Source organism: Calidris pugnax, unplaced genomic scaffold (genome assembly GCF_001431845.1).
Source record: "Calidris pugnax isolate Ruff unplaced genomic scaffold, ASM143184v1 scaffold24, whole genome shotgun sequence".
NCBI lineage: Eukaryota > Metazoa > Chordata > Aves > Charadriiformes > Scolopacidae > Calidris > Calidris pugnax.
The window spans coordinates 13,004,956-13,023,739 of NW_015090922.1; the positions used below are offsets into that span (position 1 = coordinate 13,004,956).

General features: G+C 38.8%; 1 protein-coding gene across 1 annotated transcript in view; it reads right to left on the minus strand.

The window, feature by feature from the left end:
- The window catches only part of PPP1CB (protein phosphatase 1, catalytic subunit, beta isozyme), a 29,495-nt gene extending 10,717 nt beyond the window's left edge, over positions 1 to 18,778 (minus strand). The window contains exons 1-4 of the mRNA XM_014950932.1: positions 18,715 to 18,778; positions 6,501 to 6,632; positions 2,864 to 3,094; positions 2,440 to 2,544 (exon numbers count right to left, since the gene is read on the minus strand). Coding sequence (XP_014806418.1) covers positions 2,440 to 2,544; positions 2,864 to 3,094; positions 6,501 to 6,632; positions 18,715 to 18,766 — 520 coding nt within the window. The 5' untranslated portion in view covers positions 18,767 to 18,778. The remainder of the gene's footprint in view (positions 1 to 2,439; positions 2,545 to 2,863; positions 3,095 to 6,500; positions 6,633 to 18,714) is intronic.
- Between the last annotated feature and the right edge of the window lie 6 nt (positions 18,779 to 18,784).

Sequence of the window (18,784 nt, forward strand, 5' to 3'; positions counted from 1 at the left end):
TGGGGAAGGATACAATGAAAGATCCTTTTATCAGCACAAACATTTTCAGACAGAGATGGCAAGAGAGGTTTGATTTATATTGTGAGATACGGAACTCAAACCAGCAGATGCCCAGAAAAGTCTATGTAAAAAACCTGACTCAGGATTTTAAGCTATCATAGACAGCCTATCAGGGTAAGTTAGGTGCCTTTTGTTTTACTATGTTATGCGGTTTTGCAAAGTTTTATTATATATCCCAGAGGACAATATTTTTAAAGTAAACTATGCAAAAATGCGCAATATAGTAAAAAAGGCACCTACCTTATATCTACATGCTGGCTTCAACCTCCAGCAGAGTTGAATGGTTTGTGTTGCTGCCTCAGTGTTTATTATAGTAGTAACATCATGAAAAGGCGCTGACAGTCCATGACTTCATAGGATCTGGAATGCAGTTTGGATAGTATTGAAGAGTGGAAAAAGGGCAAAACTTATTTATGTGCTGAATGTCCACTTTTACTTATCAGGAGCACACAGCACATTTAATAATCTTTTCACTTTATTTCACAGCTGCAGTTCAGTTGTGAGTGATAGCAATTTCAGTTACAGATGCAGCCTGTATAACCTAAGGGACTATCAGCATTCAATGAACTAAATATTGCTTTTCGTAAGAGGATCCTTAAAGTACACTATGCACAAAAGTTTTCCTACTTGATTGAATAAGAGGTTAATCCCCCCCCAGTACAGTTACAATAACGTTTTAAATTTTTCTTGAAACATAGCTTTCTAGGCTTCTTGCTCATAACTCGAGTCTCAAGTGCATATACATACAAAACTATCAGTTTTGTCATAGAATATAGCATTCTACTCTACCTAAGCTTCCTTGATGACATTCTACCACCCACCTAAGCTTAATTGTTTGCCTGAAACTCCACAGTATTTTGTCACCATTCATTGCTTCCCAAATAAAATTCAAAAAAGTATAATGATAGTAAAATAATAATTCCTTCACCAACTTCGTTGGAGAAAAATTTATTACATGGTTTTAGTCACTGATAATTGGCCACCACGGTGCCGAAGTGATTTTCTGTCTCTCATTCTTAAAATTATGAGATCTAGCTGACAAGATCTTGAACCAGTTCTTGAAAAGAAAAAAAGACAACACCGCATCACATTGGTTGAGAACAAGATGAAAAGATGACCTGTGAGTAAACAAGTACTTTCTTTCATGTGTCAGTGCTACTTGAAGACTGGCAGACAAGTGACTATCACTGTATTAATTCATTATTTACAGACACATGACAATACTTCAGAGCATATTATGTATAACACTCTGATAGCATATACAAGCAGGCACTGAAGGTAGAAGTTTCAATACAAAATGCAAGGAGAGCCAGAATCATTTTTACAGCACATTCCACACAGGCAGAGCTCTTGCAGACACACCTGTAATTAATAAAGGCAGGATGGCAGCCATCAATGCAACCTCACAAAGTCAGGAAGAGTCTAGGTTTATACTATTTCTAATTCCACATGAAGCTATTCAGTCAAACTAGAGGTTTCTGCAGTGCTCTCATTTCCACTAATTGCTAATTGTCTCACTGACAATGCAGGTATGATGCCTACCAGACCATTTCTGGATCACTCAGCACAAGGCATCAAATTGCTTATTAATGGCAGTAATTACGAAGACAGCTACAAAGAGGCAGGATGGCTCTTACTACAAGCAATTTGAAATTGTCAATTGTTTGACTCTGCAAGATCCCAAAAACCTGTAAGCATCACTGCCTGTAAAAACATGGGGGAGTCCCCCTCAACAAAGAAGAGCACCCAAGCAAGTTCCAATATTTGGACAAGTCACAAGCCTCAGTCAGGTCAACACAAAACACTTTTTTCACTACAAGAACAGAGCAGCACTGGAACAGGTGCCTACAGAAAGTAGATTTTCCAAAAATCAAAGGTTTTATGGAGTTAGACCAAGCTATTGTTGACCAGCTCTCATGTTAACAAATGTCTTCAAGCAGCAGGTTTGACTATATGACCTCAGAGGTCCCTTCCATCAACATCTTATGAAACCAGCTAAAGAGGACAAGACTATAGAGCTGGGGTTACTTGTGGAAGTTATTCTTTCACTGCACTGCTAGGGCTGCACTGACAGATGGTAACAGCAACAAGTCATGTGGCATATTAGGCAAGAATTCTAGCATTCAGTATCCTTCAGGGAGGGACACACCAATGGGAACACTTAAAGACACACTTGCCCCTCCAACAGAGGGCCACATGTATCAGGTAAGAATGACACCTGTTTGCTGCCAGTAGCACAGAAAGGCACTAGGTGTAACAGCAACCTTTACAGACAATATAAGGTTAAATTTCTCCAGCTAAATATCAGTATGTACATCCACATTCCATCTAGTATAGAAGATCAGTTTGGACAGCCTTTAAAAGCAGCCATAAGCTTACCTCCATGACAACAGAAGATCTTCTCATCCACAATGGCTGCAATAGGCAGACAGTTAAAGCAGTCTGTGAAGGTCTTCCACAGCTTAATGTTAAACCTCCGCTTGCCTACAAGAACAGTGTGCAACATTAGGGAGAGAAGGCTGTTTTCTCAAAGGCAACCTGCAATACATACCACAACCTAAATAAAAACGTTAGCAAACTGTCTTCACAGGGCTTTACTTCTGTTAGCTTACTTAAGTTTCTACCTCCTGTGACAGCATTTCAAGGACCACAGAAAAGCAAGTAATAATTCGCTAGAGTGACTTTAACCTTGGTTTGAAATGTACTTTAAGAAAGTTTCAAAGTAGGTTCACAGACTATTGAAATCCTGACAGTCACAGGAGTCACTACTAGAAGTCTTGCAAAAGAAATAGGTTTTGCTTACATTCATCATAGAATCCATAGATCCGATTGATGCTAGCACACTCGTGATTTCCTCTTAGGAGAAAGAAGTTTTCCGGGTACTTTATTTTATATGCCAGTAATAGACAGATTGTTTCCAGAGATTGTTTGCCTCTGTCTACATAATCTCCGAGGAAAAGATAATTAGCTTCTGGTGGGAATCCTCCATATTCAAATAATCGAAGCAAGTCTGTATACTGACCATGAATATCACCTGAAGAAGAAAATGTTTACTAAAAATTAGTGCAACAACATAAAGAATACACAAATCAAAAACTTAAATCAACCAATCACTTTTTATTAATTGATCTTACAAAAAGCATTCACATTTCCTTTAAAGACTGGCATGGGAATCAGAAAGGTGAGAACCACATTAATATTACAAACTGAAGCACTCACTAAACATAATAACTCACAGTATTTGCAGTACTGCTATGTCAGTTATTTGAAAACAAAAAAGCTACAGAAGTCTTCACATGTAAGCAGAAAGACTACCTCTAATCGAACAGGTACATGGCCAGGAAGCCACTGTATTAAGAAAAAGTCACATTATTTACTGCAAAACAGATCAGTAAATCTAGATAGACTAGAGAGAAACTGAAGATTGCGTTGGCAGAGAGCACATACTTCAAAGGCCAACTGCTCATCCTCCCATAACATTGCTGCACTAAGATTCCCATCCCCCAGTATTTAGGCTAACTCCTCCTTTCATGTAATTATTCATATAAAATATAGGAACTCATCACACTGTCAGCTTTAAAACTAAGCAGACGTTCCATGAAACAGCTCTGTGTGGCAATTACACCATCACAGCATACCGTATCAGACTAGCCAAAGCTATCTGTGAGCTGCCCATAAGGTCAAAGACAACACCAAAGGTGCTCTACAATAACTTGCAGAATATAAGCAATTTATTCCAGATGACTGTAGAATTCATTACCGAAGTGACCGAACGCAAAAGAGCTATGCAAGAAGCCTTCAGTACAAGCTGTATGCTGTTTAAATTTAGTACCTCCTGGTCCCTTACACTAAGCATTCCATAAATGTATTTTCACTTTTGCTGCTCATTCAGTGGCAAAATCCCAACTTTGTTAAGCACAGCTACTCTCCAGCAGAGTGCCAGCTACTATGGCCTTAAAAAAAAGGCAAAAAAACCCAAACCAGACATCTCTCTACAACTCCTTCAATAGCCAAAAGAAAAAGCTTCCCAAATCCATACGCTCTGCAGTTCAATTCTTAAAGCATACAGTGGTAAGAAGAGTATATAGCTATATTCCTCTCTACTCTTTCCATGAGAAATGCAGTACTTCCTTCTTTCGGCTGCATTCTTCCCTAACTATTTCTCAGTCAGGGAGCACAATTGCTTCCCAATTTTCTTTAATAACAGGGAACACTATCCACTACCCGATTCTAGAAATAATCTGAAGTTTCACTGGCTAAAATAACTTTCACATATGTTGCAACAAGGAGGATTCGTATTCTACTTGATATTTACAAATCTTCAGGTCACAACCGGAAGAAAACATAGAAGACTCCTCAGCAAGTCATTACTATGCTGAGTCTAGTACTCCAGAGCTACACTGTCAATACACTCTCCAGACTTGGTCACCACCAGGATTAACTACCAAGTAAATATACTACAGTAGGAATATTATAATTGTGTTCATTGTCAAGAATTACTTTCTGTTACACACACGAGCCACAGGGACCAAAGCACTTAAAAGGTAAAGCAACATTTTATAGAAACAATTTTGTAGGGCCACAAAAGTATTTAGTATTCTATTCAAGGCACTTGGCATTTTAAAATAACAGCTTCATATGGGCATAAGTTGAATTGAAGTCTACCAGATACAAAGCCTTACAGTAAAAACCACACCTAGTTTAAAATGGATGTTTACATAAGAGTATCTTTCATCTTACATTAAAACACAGCAATTCAAGATGTAAAAGCTTATTTTGAACTGACTTGATTACAAGACAATCCTTTAATGGTTCCTCAGGCATTGCCTGAACACACTAAAATAGTAGTTCAAAGCAGCACAGCTGCATATTTTGCTTTTGGTGAAAGTGATCATCTTTCCTTCACTTTTATCTACATGCATCTTTGACTATTGTTCTAATATTAAATTTAGATGCACCTGACACTTGCTGGTGCTATCACAGTGTTTGGAATCCAATTTAAAAATAACAAAATGCCTTACTTAACTGTGCATTTGCTACCCTATTACTGTGCACCTAACAGTCCTTTCAACTGTCTCGATTTAAGCAAGCAAGAAACTAACTTTGAAGGAGGCTAATTAGACTTTGCCAACCATGAGTTACGTACAATCTAAATATTTAACTTGAGCTTTCATTTTTTCTTTATCTAGGCGTATGTTGAGACTACTGTAATCTTTTCAGTGTAGCATAAACACAATGTGGTAAAGCTGGATTTTACCTTCAACTTTATGTCATTAGGCAAGCTAATCCAGTTTTCCCTCCCCACCCTACCAAGCAATTAGTCATTTAAGAATGACTTTGCCATTACTGTTTGGTGTTTTTTTTTTTTTTTAATTGGCAATATCCTCTCAATGTAAGAAACATTGCTATATTAGGTCTGCCAGGAGGAAGGCTTGGAAGAACCTAATCCATCTTTGAGAATGTTACTACGAACAAATTCAAACACTGTTTCAATTTTAGTACTATGACACTTTTAAGAATCCTAATTCAAGAAATTTTGTGCTTTCTAAGACTGTGTCTGCTGTTAATAACTTGAAGGATGATTACATGCCAGTATTAGAGTCATAGAATCGTCTAGGTTGGAAGGGATCTTAAAGATCATCTAGTCCAACCATCAACCTAACTCTGACAAAAAAATAAGGAATAAGCAATAAAAAAAAATCACTAAAGTGATTTTTATTATTATTTTTATTCACAATACTTTTGTAACTGGGTTTTTTTTTTTACAAGCTTGCATACCTATTAAAAACAGCATGTTTTTGAAGAAGTCTAGCATCTTATAAGGGCAAAGAGAGGTAAAGAACATTTACATTTAAGTTTTATCCATATTTGACAGTAATAACAATGTTTGTTAAAACTTGCTGTAAAGCTCAAGGAATTTATTACACAGTAACTAAGTCTAATTTAACAATATGCATGCTGTTGTGGTTTTTTTCATTTGAAAGACTAACAATGCTTTCTTCAACACTTTGAGATGTTCCATATCATATGTAAAATCTTTGTTTTGTTTACGCTTTTAAGAGAGCAACTATGACATTAAACATTTGCTTCTTTTTTTTAAAGCAGCTAACTCTTCTTGAGATAGTGACTGAAACAGTAGCAGTTCTGTGCAAGCAGTCCCTAGGGAAGTACAAGGGACAGGTTGCAAGATTTGCACTAGACAAGGGCAAATCCCTCCTAAATAGTATCAGGAGCATCAGCAATCTACCAACTGTTAACTGCCTTTCCTCCACTTAATCCAGTCTTAATTGAAAGTTACATTTCAGACTGTGAAGAGCTCAGCCTAATCTGTATCACCCAAGTCAAAGTCACTTGTCTACCTCAGTATCCTTCCAACCCACCTAGCATAACAACTAGATTAAAATACCTGCATAAATCACATACATGTGAAGTTTACATACCACAAATTTTCAGAGGTGCCTCTAGTTCCAGGAGAATAGGCTGGCTAAGAAATATTTCCCGTGATTTTATGCACAGGCCTCGAACTTCTGCTTCAGTCATCTGCACAATCTTCCCAGGACGACATCCTCGTACTGAAATGAGATGTTTAACAATTGAAGGTAACTATCACACAAATACACAGCAATAGGTAAGCACAGATAAGCTCTATTTGAAATCTACATTTGACAAAAAACTAGCAGCACGCTCCGAGATATCTACCAATGTGTTGGAATTATGTGTTCCAACAAATTGTAAAATTAGTCTGTGACACTGTTGTAACCTGTGCTTAAAGGTCTGTGTGCACTCCTGTTAAATCAGGTTCTCAGAAAAGAACAATTTAGGCCTTTCGCCCGCATTTGGATAAATAGCAACTTCAAAAAGTGTTTAAATTAACAATCCCATTATGCTGGAGTATCCACTATAGGCAAAAATGTCCTGAAAATCGGAATCCTGAAAACACTTTCACATTAGCACAAAATAAACTTCTTTAGGACTGTTGAGTTCAACAGCCGTAAAAAAAAAAAAAAAACAAAACAAAGCCAACCTACAGGCATGTTTACACATTCGGCAGCTGAAATTGCCATATTAGGAACATCACACTAAAACCTATGCAAGTTTGATGAAACCTTCATTCATATATAATGGCTGTTGAATTATTGGAACCTTTACATCTAAACAAAGACATTCTAATTTGAATGAAATTGAATTCCTAAACTAGTAAGTCAGGTACTCAGATCTATATTTAGCACTGAGTTTTCTATAGCATTCACATGTCATTGCACTCCAATCAACATTCTCTGGCAAGTTTATCTGCAGCTGCTCCTCTCCACAAATATCTATACAATTCCTCTGTCAGAGGCTTTTATGTGTCTTTAATGAGACGGCTAAATAGAACAAATGTGTCTGCACTTTGGCTGATCCAGTTCAGTCTTGCACCTCAGCATAAACCAAACTTCGGAGTTCAAACGAATAAGCCAGAATGTATTAGTGTTTACAACAGGAGAACATCCTGTTCTGCCATCTGCTTTAGATGGAAGCAATATTCAGCATTACACCACAGGAGTACCTACAAGATAAGGTAGCATTAAACTTTAGCAGTTCCTATCCAAATGCTTTCAAACTCAAATACAATAAGTCATTACTCTTTAAAAATTTTAGCTGCAACTTCAGGAAGTCTAATAAAATAGATCTGTGAACAGCACAGCAAACACTAGTTCTTCATACAAGGTAAGTTCCTGAGTTGCCTGCTTCCCCCTGTTCAAAACAGGAGAGTAACACTGCCACTTTTTTTTTTTAAATTAATATAACCTCTGTCTTCCTTTTATTTCCACTTAGGTCCTAGAAAACATCTACATCCTAGAAAACACCTACAAAGGTGATCAGCACCATTATCTACGCCATGCAATGGGGGAAAAAAAAAGGACATGAAGGCCAACAGTTAGTCCTAGGTCACCTAGTACTACAGTCCGAAGTGTTAAGCCCCAAAAGCTCTGCTCTAGCTATCACTGCATACTTCTCCCAGTGTAACTGAACATCAGACCATTCCAACACTGTGCTATGAATTTTTATTTTTTATTTTTAATGAACACCAGACACACTTTTTAAACTGATGTTAGGAAGCAGTCACAGAAATATATGAAAAGGCAGAAATGAAGAATGGCTCTCTCAAGCAGAGAAGATGTGAAACTAGATCCTGGGACAGCCACTTTGAGTGCCAAAATATCAGGAGGGCTCATCTATCTGCAGTGAGGATACACTGGAAATATTTCACTCGTGAGAATCCCACAAGAACAAGGCTGTGGCGTACAGGACTTTTCAGTGAAACTCTGAATCAGTACCAGGTGATATTTACCATATGGTAAGTCACATTCCTTTTGCTAATTAAGATTTCAACTATACTTGAGAAAGCAAACAGCCTTTTAGTAACACTTTTTTTGTTGCTATTCTTCATGGCTTACATATTAAATGAATACAAAGGCAGATGTTAAACAATCAAGGGGACTAGAAAACAATACATGACTACAGCCTTTCATTTCACCACATCTCAAACATCTACTAAATGATGCTCTTACAGATAAATCTTCAGCCCCATAGGGATTATTACAAAATAAAAAAATAGTATCTCCAGCTTGACAGCTTCACACAGGACTTGACTATCCAAAGTGCTCCAACAATCTCCACCTTTTCAAATGTTTGCATACCAGTAGCTTACAATGATCCTTTTCATAGACCAGAAGCTTATGTTGATAGGCACAAAAAACTGTCACTATACATAAGAAAGCTGCCACTTGAAAGAGCAGAGTCTTAATAATGCAATGGTTATCATTTTATTGCAGCAATTGTTGTACTTTAAACCCATGGCTTGTAACAACGTCACACTGGGGAAGCATGCAGCACAATTCAGCTAGCCCCATTTTTCCCCTCCACAAATTGTGCATTTTTTTTAATCCTGTTTTGATAAGCAATGAAAGTCTCCTTTGTATTTAACTACTTTCATAATGTTTTGCAGTACCAGAATTATGCAATTTCATGTAAAGCCAAGAATGACTTAACTGCACACTTGTTACATCCACTCTAGTGTTGGAACTCAGATCCAGGAAAGCCCACCACACACAACAGTAATTGTACCATAATAGCACTGGACCAAGCCCAGAGTCCAAAACAGAGATAGCAGTTCAAGGAGGACACTCATAATACTTAAAATAACTTTGATCGAATCAATATTTCTTGGAACATCAGCCTTTAGCTCCCTTTGAAACTCGCATGGAGGTTTAAACTTGGAACAATTGCTTTATAGGATTGAGGTTTTAAGTACTGCTGGATTTTTGCACTAGAAGACACAGTGAACATGCAGCTCCTGACTTCAAAATTAGCTAACTGCCACAGTCAGGGCATCCGGTGTCTTGATGCTAGTTCTTTACTTTTTACAGTAGAGCCTAAAATGTTGCAAACCCTTAACAGACAAACCAACAAACAGGCAGTGACTTATTACCACACTTGGGACTTTTCAGACAAGAGCAGTTTTTACAACTACGGTAAGTACGTCACTCTCAGGAGAGGAGACAACCGACACCTAATGACTGCAATAACTTCCAGCCCTTGAGAAGGGTACAAATGTTGGCCACCGCACCTGTGTGTCATCAATAACGTAGTTAAGAGACATGATCTTTCCCCCACAATCCCCTCATCATCAATAAGGGTACTGCATACTGAAAAGTGGGAAGCTACTGTGACCCTGGGTGCCTCAGCCCTCCACTGGATTCACAAAGGCACTGAAAGGTTTGCCAAGTAGTCACCCGAATCAGCTGTGCCACAGCTGTGACACAAGTACACAAGCAAGACTAAGCACATCTTTCACTGGCTTACACCACCACTAGAAATGTGTTCAAGTTTCTTTGACTCAGCTGAGTGGTGTATGGATGGTAAACAAGAACATCTCTCACCACATTTACCTTTTCAAAAGCCAAATCTCCAAGGACAGATTTAAGAGGAAGTTATGAGATCAGGAGTGCAAGTGATGTTTTTCAGACTCATTTGCAAATTAGTATAGCTAACCATTCTTAAAACCTGCAGGTCATAGCTGCATGCATTGTAAAATTTGTAGCTTACAAAAATCCTTTAACAGCACTGGGAAAACCATCTTTTTTAATGGTTGTCATTTACCCAGAGCAGAAACAGCATCTCAACATTAGAGGTAAATTAATTATCTTTAATCTAAGATGCAGATGCTGTAAACAAGCTTTGATTTACATAAGTCTTCGGTAGAGAGAGCAATTCCTGTTGTAGTACACAATCCCAAGTGCACAGTGCTCTGCCAGAACAAGCCTTTGCTGCAAGGGGCTTAAGGCACAGTGACATAGCAGGGAATAAAGAGAATTAAAAGCAACTTTATGCATTGTACTTGTCATGCTATTATTTTAACACAATAGATCCTATAGTAATCCAAAAGCTGCTCTATTCCATATTAAAATGGTCTCTGCATCTACACAGCCTCTGATAAGAAACCTTAGCAAGCCTACTAACAGCAATTAGTAATCCAAGACGCGAGTTGCACAGTGGCTGTAAAAAAAAACTTCAGCAAAAATAATGAATTTTTTTTTAATCACTCCAAATTCATGCCAGAAAGTAGGATATTATGTAAGGCAATACTGGTGAGGAAAAAAAATAAAAACACTAAGAAAAAAGGGACAAGAAGTGGCTGTTACAAGTTCTATGAGCATCACTTTCATGAAAGCATGTTTAATCTATATGTTTATTCTGTCACACTGTTTCTGGTGTCCCTTTCACCAAGTGACTAAGCCACTCATTTTGTGGCATCACTAATAGAAGTTTCTTCAACTACAAAATCAGCTGTGGTATGCACAGCTGTCCTAAGCATTTATACTGTGTTCTCCAATACCACAAGTGTCCTGTTTACTGGACAAAACACTCACGATTTTAGCATAACTTGAAAACCCAGGCAGACTCCTCCTAAGTCTCATAAAAAAAATGGGCTAGCATTATTGCTAAGTAGCAGCCCCATTCTTTCCCTACACTCTGTTTTTTTTGCCAGCATATGCATTTATGTGGCCACAGAGTAAACTGCCTAAGTGAACTCATATTTTCTTTTTCTAGTGCAAAGAGAGAACAAAGCAAAAATGTGATCTAGATAGCTCCCCAAGCTGGTGAATATATCGACTGTGAACTCAGGCTAGGACTAGTGGAGGAATAAGCTGCTGGTTCTGCTTCTTTTCAAAGTAGCTCCAGCCAAGCTTCTTTCTGAAAATACAGCTTTAGAGATCTATTCTGCTAGAGTATATCTAAAAAAATCCCAAAACTACAACACAAGACTGCAAGCACGCAATTTTACAAATTGCACACCAGAAGTTTCCACAAGCTTGCACTCCCCCCAGACGTTCTGTGGAAAGTTAAATGACTGGTGACTAAATTACGACATTTAACTTCGTATTTCTTTGTACTTGATGAATCGTGAACAGCCTCTCAATAGTAGGAGCAGAATGGATCTGGAAGCCAAAGGTGGCATGACCTATGACTTGAAAAAAATCGAACAGTTCTTATATTGATTTTGGAAACATTCTGAAGCTATCTGCTCTCAGCATTTTTAAAATCAAAGGTACATATTTTCATAGGTTTAAGTCAGGAATCCTACATTGGATTTAGGAAAGGTCTTTCATTTTGAAAAGCGAAAGTTCTACTCCCTCAAAATATGTTTCTCAGCTGTCATCCAGAAAATGCCACTCCCTATCTTGCAGCAAAACAGAGTTAAGCCAGCAAACCAAGTTTTCAAAGTTCAGGATTACTGTAACAGAACTAACCTTAGAATGGCTTTCATTTGGTTTGTTACATTGGTGCACAACAATAATATAACTGAAGCCCTGCCAGAGCTTTGCTCCATTCAGTAAGAAGCATATTGCTGAATATACAGCTACTCTGCACAGAATACACAGCAAAGCCCTTTACCTTTCCTAGAGTACATCATCCAAACTCCCCACTAAAAATAGAAGAGTCAGCCTTCCAGGGAGCTTTTTCCAGAAGAACTGTACTTTCATATCCAAGCACTCTTAAAATCTTAAAAATTTGCCTTCACTGGATTGCCCTAATATCAAGTATTTTGTTGAAGAACACAGTGATTGCTTGTGAACTCATTTTAACATTGTGAAAATTTTAAATCCTTGTGAATCTATTGGTTTGTTACATCAAACACAAATTCACTGCAAAGAAAAAGACTGTCCAAGCCTTTAATTTCTAACCAGGAAAACAGTCAAACAATGAAGTGTTCTTTTACCCAAACCTGAATTTACATTCTTAAAATATACCATCCAGCAGAATTAGCACTCATGGAGAAGGAGCTTCATTAGAAACTAGTATGTAAAGTTGCTTCAGAGGATACCCAAATAAGCCAATGAGAACATGCAAGTGTCCCTACACCAACCTCTGCCACTAACATCTGCTTTTCACAGGCCACCTGCCTCCTTACACAGAGGTTCCATAAACTGACGGTCTCAATCATTCTGTATTATACACAGTTCTGGGAACTGCCAATGCAAGGCTGAATGACAAGATCACAACAGTTAGACCATTCTGTAAACAGAATGTGTAACCCTAATGTTTGTTATTGTTCTGTATTTACTATTCACTTAATTACACTTGAACCTAAACTCATGAAACTAGCAAAGCATAAGGTAGGAGCCTCTCACTAAGTTGAATAATACAAGTGGTGGCAATTCCTGTTCTAGACCACTTGGAAGGCTAACCTAACATAATTTCATGAAACACAAGAATTTTGGCTGCTTTCATGAAGTTTGACTTTCTTTTCCTACAGAGCCATCTAATAAAATTCCTAAAATTTGAGGAAGGCCATTACTTCATAATTCCAAAGAAGTACCAAAGAAAGAGGTTAACTTAAGTTGGAATATAAAAAGCTAGGGTTTAATGTGACTTTCACACCTCTCCAATTTCTCAGGTATTTAACTGGTTATGTGGGATACACATACAAAAGCTTTGTATCAAGCTTGATACTAAAAAAAATAAATCCCCAAAACACACAGAAAACAGTGCTGTGAAACTAAGATGACCTAATCTATGCACGAAGAAAAATCACACAACAGTAAGAGAAGGCAGTAAACAGGTTCATGTCTACAATCAAATTATGAACCAGATACACACCGCATTAGAGGCACCCCAGGGTGTAGTGAAGAGTAGATTCCCCTATACACACACACCCTTCACTGAGTACAGCATCTGACCTTACAGGGTAATAGCCAAATATAGTATGCTTGACTTCAGTGTCAAAACATGTATTTTTTTCCTGTTTTAAAATGTACATATTTACACTTCATGGTCACTAATGAGCACTTCATTGCAACTATCAAGTATTAAAAATCCTCCCACATAACATTAGTGATTTTTTTTTTTCTCTTTTCATACTATGATTTAGCTGTACTCATAAAAAGGCCCTGAGTAACTCAAGTAAAAAGTGTACTGCAGAATATCAAAATGAAACAGTTACTCAATCATGTAGCCTTGAAGTGGCAAAACAGTCAGCCAGAATAAAAGAACACCAGCGCATATTGCCTGACACTGGGCTCCTGGCCTTCAGTGGAATTTTTCTAGCCAACTATCCCATTCGTCATGCACTTATAACGCTAGAGATGAACTGGCTGATATCTGCACTGCTGTACAAACCCAGAAACAAACATCATTCTTCTATCCCTTCTCCCTGTTTAATACAATACCTACCCTCCTAGAAACATAGGAAAACTGCCTATTTTCTTCCTCTTTCTAAAGACAGTTTCACAAATACATCCTTTGCAAGAAACTCCTTATTAAGTTCTCCTTGCTTATTTTTCTAATAGTGGATTATCCAGTGATTTCACACCAAACCAGGTAATAATCCTGTTTATTCAAGGTTCACCTCCATGGTTTGTTTATATTGTTCTGCAACAGATCCTTAAGGTCTATTCTTCTTCTCTACAACTGCCTCTCTTTTTCACTATCAGTTACAGAGCCTGTGGAACTGCAAGCACGACTACTGTATCATACCAGACGATCAGGCTGGCTGGATAGGTTAATTAGTTAAGACACTAACCAAACAAGAAATACATTGCCAACCATAATACATTAGCCCAGTTACTTTATAGCATTTTAGACTAATAAGGAAAATCTCAAATATTTCATGAGCATTTGAAATCCAACCTCCATTTGAAAAATTGAGTCATATTCAATTTTCCGTCTTTATCACAGCCTGCAAGACCTCTGAAACCAAAACTGAAGGTTGCAGCTTTCTTACAAGATGTCACATGACATGGTAAGAACACTCAACAACCAGCTTTTATTAAGGTAACCAAAAAATCCACTTTGAGCTGAATATAGAAGCAATAATCAATCTCCATGTCTACTGGAAGTCTGACAACTCTTTTATTGGATAAGTACTTTCCCAGCTTTCTTGATGGATCAGTACTATCAGAGCTAGTAGCCCTCCTAACCTTACCAAAAATAATTTTGTTTTAGAGCAGTTCCACATTAAGTTCCATCAACCGAATTCAAGTTGTTAATTTGAAATAGGTTAGCTACATTTAGACAAGCAAGAGGTCTTGCCTAGGTAAGGTAAATTTGTTTGTGCAGCTATATAAATAAACCCTCTTCACAGAAATCCAGCTTGTATTCAAGACTACTATATGTCTGGGTTTCCCCTGAGTACACCCTCTCTTCCATGTTAAATTCCTTAGTGTTTACTAAGACAGACACCTGTATATGTGAAAGTGCAGAAAGTTCAGTCGAGTCCTGGTGGGCTGCCTGATAGCCACAAATTTTAAAGAGACATTTAGACCACAGAAACAGGAAACCCACCACCCAGACAGAAATACAGCTGTCTTATTTGACACTATCCACAGCACTCTTTACAAGTCAAGTCACAGGTATCACCATCCTTGCTTTTCCACATATCACCAAAGGTTAGGTTAAACTCAAAGCCTGGCTTAAATGTAAGGCTAGTGTATCAGCTCAGCTCACAGAGATACACGGTGTGTCTAGATATGGCAAAACACAATGTATTCCACACCTGCTGTACTCATGACAGTCCTGTGTGTGTGCATAGTCCTGTGCTGCCCACAGCTAGAACGGACTGGGAAATTCTATCCACCAGATGGCATAGCTGGGAAGGTAGGAAAAAAAAAACACAAAAACCACACAAGAAAAGACAACACACTGAAGAAAAAATGAGGCAATCATCTTTTTGTGTACTACAGCGCAACTAAGCTTGACTAGAGTTCTGAGTACTACTGCAAGAAGGAAACAGTCTTAAGACTAATTTGACTTACTTTCATGGTCACACAATCTAAAAGTGTTTTAGCAGAGCTATGGAATTTTGTGTTTACATGGCCTGTAAGTCTTTGCAAATTCACTTATGAGTGACTTATTTATCAAAAGAAGTCTTATAATAAAGTTAAGAGTATCTCCAAGATCAGTCAGGCACATACCAAAGAGCACTAGCATCTCCCTCATTCTTCTAGTAAAGAAACAGGAATGGGAATTTAAGTCTGGAGGTGGAAGAAGTAAGAAAAAGCATTGCTACGTTCAGACTTAAAGCATACAGTATACACTTTAGTTTTACTTTCCTCTAAACAGGCGTAATTCCGGTATCATTAACTAGTAACCAAGTACTAGACACACTGCAAGAGAAAGTCAATTCAAAACAAGCTGTTACCACTCCTAAGTTCACCAATGAATAGGTGAATAGGATAAGAACTTGGTATATGCAACAGACCATGGAATACGAAAAGCTAATGCCCTAGGAGACAATCCCCATGCATTACAGTATGGCTCAGCTAAGTCTTTCTGAAAACAATCCCCAATTTAACTCAGGAGTTAATTACTCTGGCTTCCAGCACTCAGAAGATCTCCAAAATAACTACACATTCAAGACAAGGATGCGTGCACACATGCTGAGGGCTGAGATGTTCTTCATGGATTCTCCCAAGCATCCTGGCTTTAGGCCACCTCAACACCAATATCCCAGAAAAAGGAAAAAAACCCCAGTACATGGAGGGTAAGATGATCCAAGTAGGTAATTCCAACCCAAAGGCAAGTTAATGTGTCATATAACCCAAAAGATATGTAGTCTTGAGCAACAAGGGTAAAAACAGTTAGAGTAGCCTAATTAAAGACCAAGAACTCATGACAGCTAATATAACAGCCTAGAAACAGGTGTCACCAACCAGCAACCCAACAACAGCAGGGAAGTTTCCTGTGGCTGTGTATTTGCTACCCTTTAAAACGTACGTGCAGCAGCCACGGAAACACAACTGCAGACTGCTACTCAAACTTAAAGCCACCCGTGTTACTTAAAGGGACTAAATATGTACTGTACAACAACATTTCATAAAAGAGGTTTTTTATGATTTCAACATGCATTTTTACAGCTCAAAAGCCACATATTCTTATCCTTTAAGTCAAAGTTGAAGCGGGAGTAATGGCACCAGAAAACTTGCCTTAAACTAATTACTTACTCCAGAGATTAGAGTCAATAGAAATTTTTGTGCGCAAGCAGTGTGGGGAAGGATCCATACTCACTTTACCAGAACAGGTCAGCTAAGCAACAGCATGAGCTCCAGAATGTGAGCTGCCAACTGTACAAAAAAAAAAGTGCTTCCTCGTGAAACACTACTATTCAAACCACAGCTTGAAATATTGTAGGCTACCAGTACAATAAAAAAAATATGTTAAATGGAAGCAAAAAATAATTCATACACAATGCATTCTTCTAATATCTTTTTTCTTCAAATAAAACCTGCAAGAGTCTATTTCCTTTCAATACAAGATTACTGTACAAGGCACCCTATTACTATTAGTAGGTGACAAGCGGAGAAAGAACACCTAATTTCCCTTAAAAATCTTCCTAATCTCTGCTCAGAGGTAGAGATTGAGAAATAAAGATGAAAAATTGTAAACAAAGATTGGTTCAGAAGTGGCATATACATATCCCTAAAGATTAAAGTACTACAGAATACAAAGTACAGATGGGGTTGCCAGGACACAAGGCACACAATCATAACCCCAAAAGGTAGAAAGTTGCAACACAAGTATTTATGGTGTGTGTAAAAGATATGGAACATGTAATTTTAAAAGTCTAAGTTAAAAGAAAAGGATAAACAGAGTTGTCTTTAAGATAATAGAGAGCAGAACAATCCAACAAGTTGCATACCGAAACACTGCAGAATCCCCTCTTCTTAAGGCAATCTATATTTAAGTAACTGCACTGATGAGTAAAGAAAAAAAGCACCTTTCAAGTACATTTTTTAAAGTGTCTCTAAAAAAACCCCACCACCACACATATACATGCATTTTGACGTCCCCAGAAAATCTGCACTACAAAGTAAATGTTTACTAGCTTACTATCTGGTTTGTCTTAAAAGCCTACCTACTAATCAGTGTTTCAACATCCAGAAAAAGGGAGTTTTATCTCTATTAGTGATCAAAAATAAACTTCGGCTCATCATACCTGCAGGTTTCTTCATACTGTACTACACTGCATACCTTAAATCACAAACATAAGCACAATTGCCCAAGGTATTTATGTATTTTAAAATATTGATTTTTCTTGTTGATAGCTAAGTTTCACATCAAAAAAAGAACAGATAGCAACTACTAAAAAAAAAAATCCTCAAAGCCCTAGAGCCTCTGCTTTGTAGTAACTCAGCTGAACAAAACTTTCAGACTTACAAAACTTGTTTCAGTTCCAGAACTGTACATACTCCATAAATTCCTTTCTATATGCCTTGTGTAAAGTGATCCAACAATCCAAGGAGTACTGCAACCAGGTAAGTGAACAGCGCATACTCATATACTCTCATCTCCAACACACCAGGTATTTGTTGAATGTGGAATGAAAGATTAATGGGAGAAAAGGCCTAAGAAGACTAAACATTCAAGACATAACTTAAATAAAAAGAAAACGCTAGGAGTAATTCCTAAGCTTCTCCAAAAGCAGGGAGTAAGCCAGTTTCCTCCTCAGTTTAAAGGAAAGACTCGCTATTTAACACACACAAATCCCTTGATAGTTTTTATTAGCCATCCCTGAGAGCCACTTTTGGAGAGTGCCCCGTAGGCAGGCAGAGGAATGTCAGCGCACTAAAGCCCTCTGCTTCCCCTGACACTCACGTATATACAATTCCATATCTAACGCAGCTTACACACGTAATATTAAGCAGGGAACACGGCGACCGACCCCACCGGAGGAAGGGATAATGCCGCCCGTAGCTCACCTGGCGAGGCTTCTCTAGCTCGCCCCTCAGCCAGCCAGCTGCAGCGGCGGGGGGGTAACGCTAGAAGAAAAGCAAAGCTTTTCTTTTATAAATAGGAAAGCAGCCGCTTCCCCTCGGCTGGGAGGACGGACCCCCGCACACACCCGCGCCGACGGGACGCTTAAGCGCGCCCCTCCGAGGGGCCGGCGGGGCCGGGCCCGGGGCACCGGCCAAGCGCGACAAGCCCCCTCCCGGCCGCCACCCCTGCCCCAGCTCCCCTGGCCGCACCGCGGGACGAGCCCGCCCCGCCCGCTTCCCCCACACGCACACCCCGCCGGCAGCCCCGGCTCCCGCGGGGCGGCCGGGGGGAGGCGACGGAGCCACTTCGCCCTCCGGGCGGCAGGCCGGCGGGGCCGCCCGGCGCCTGGCTCACCTTCCAGCAGCCGGGTGATGAGGCTGTCCACGTTCAGCTCCCCATCCGCCATTTTGTGGCGGCCAGACTC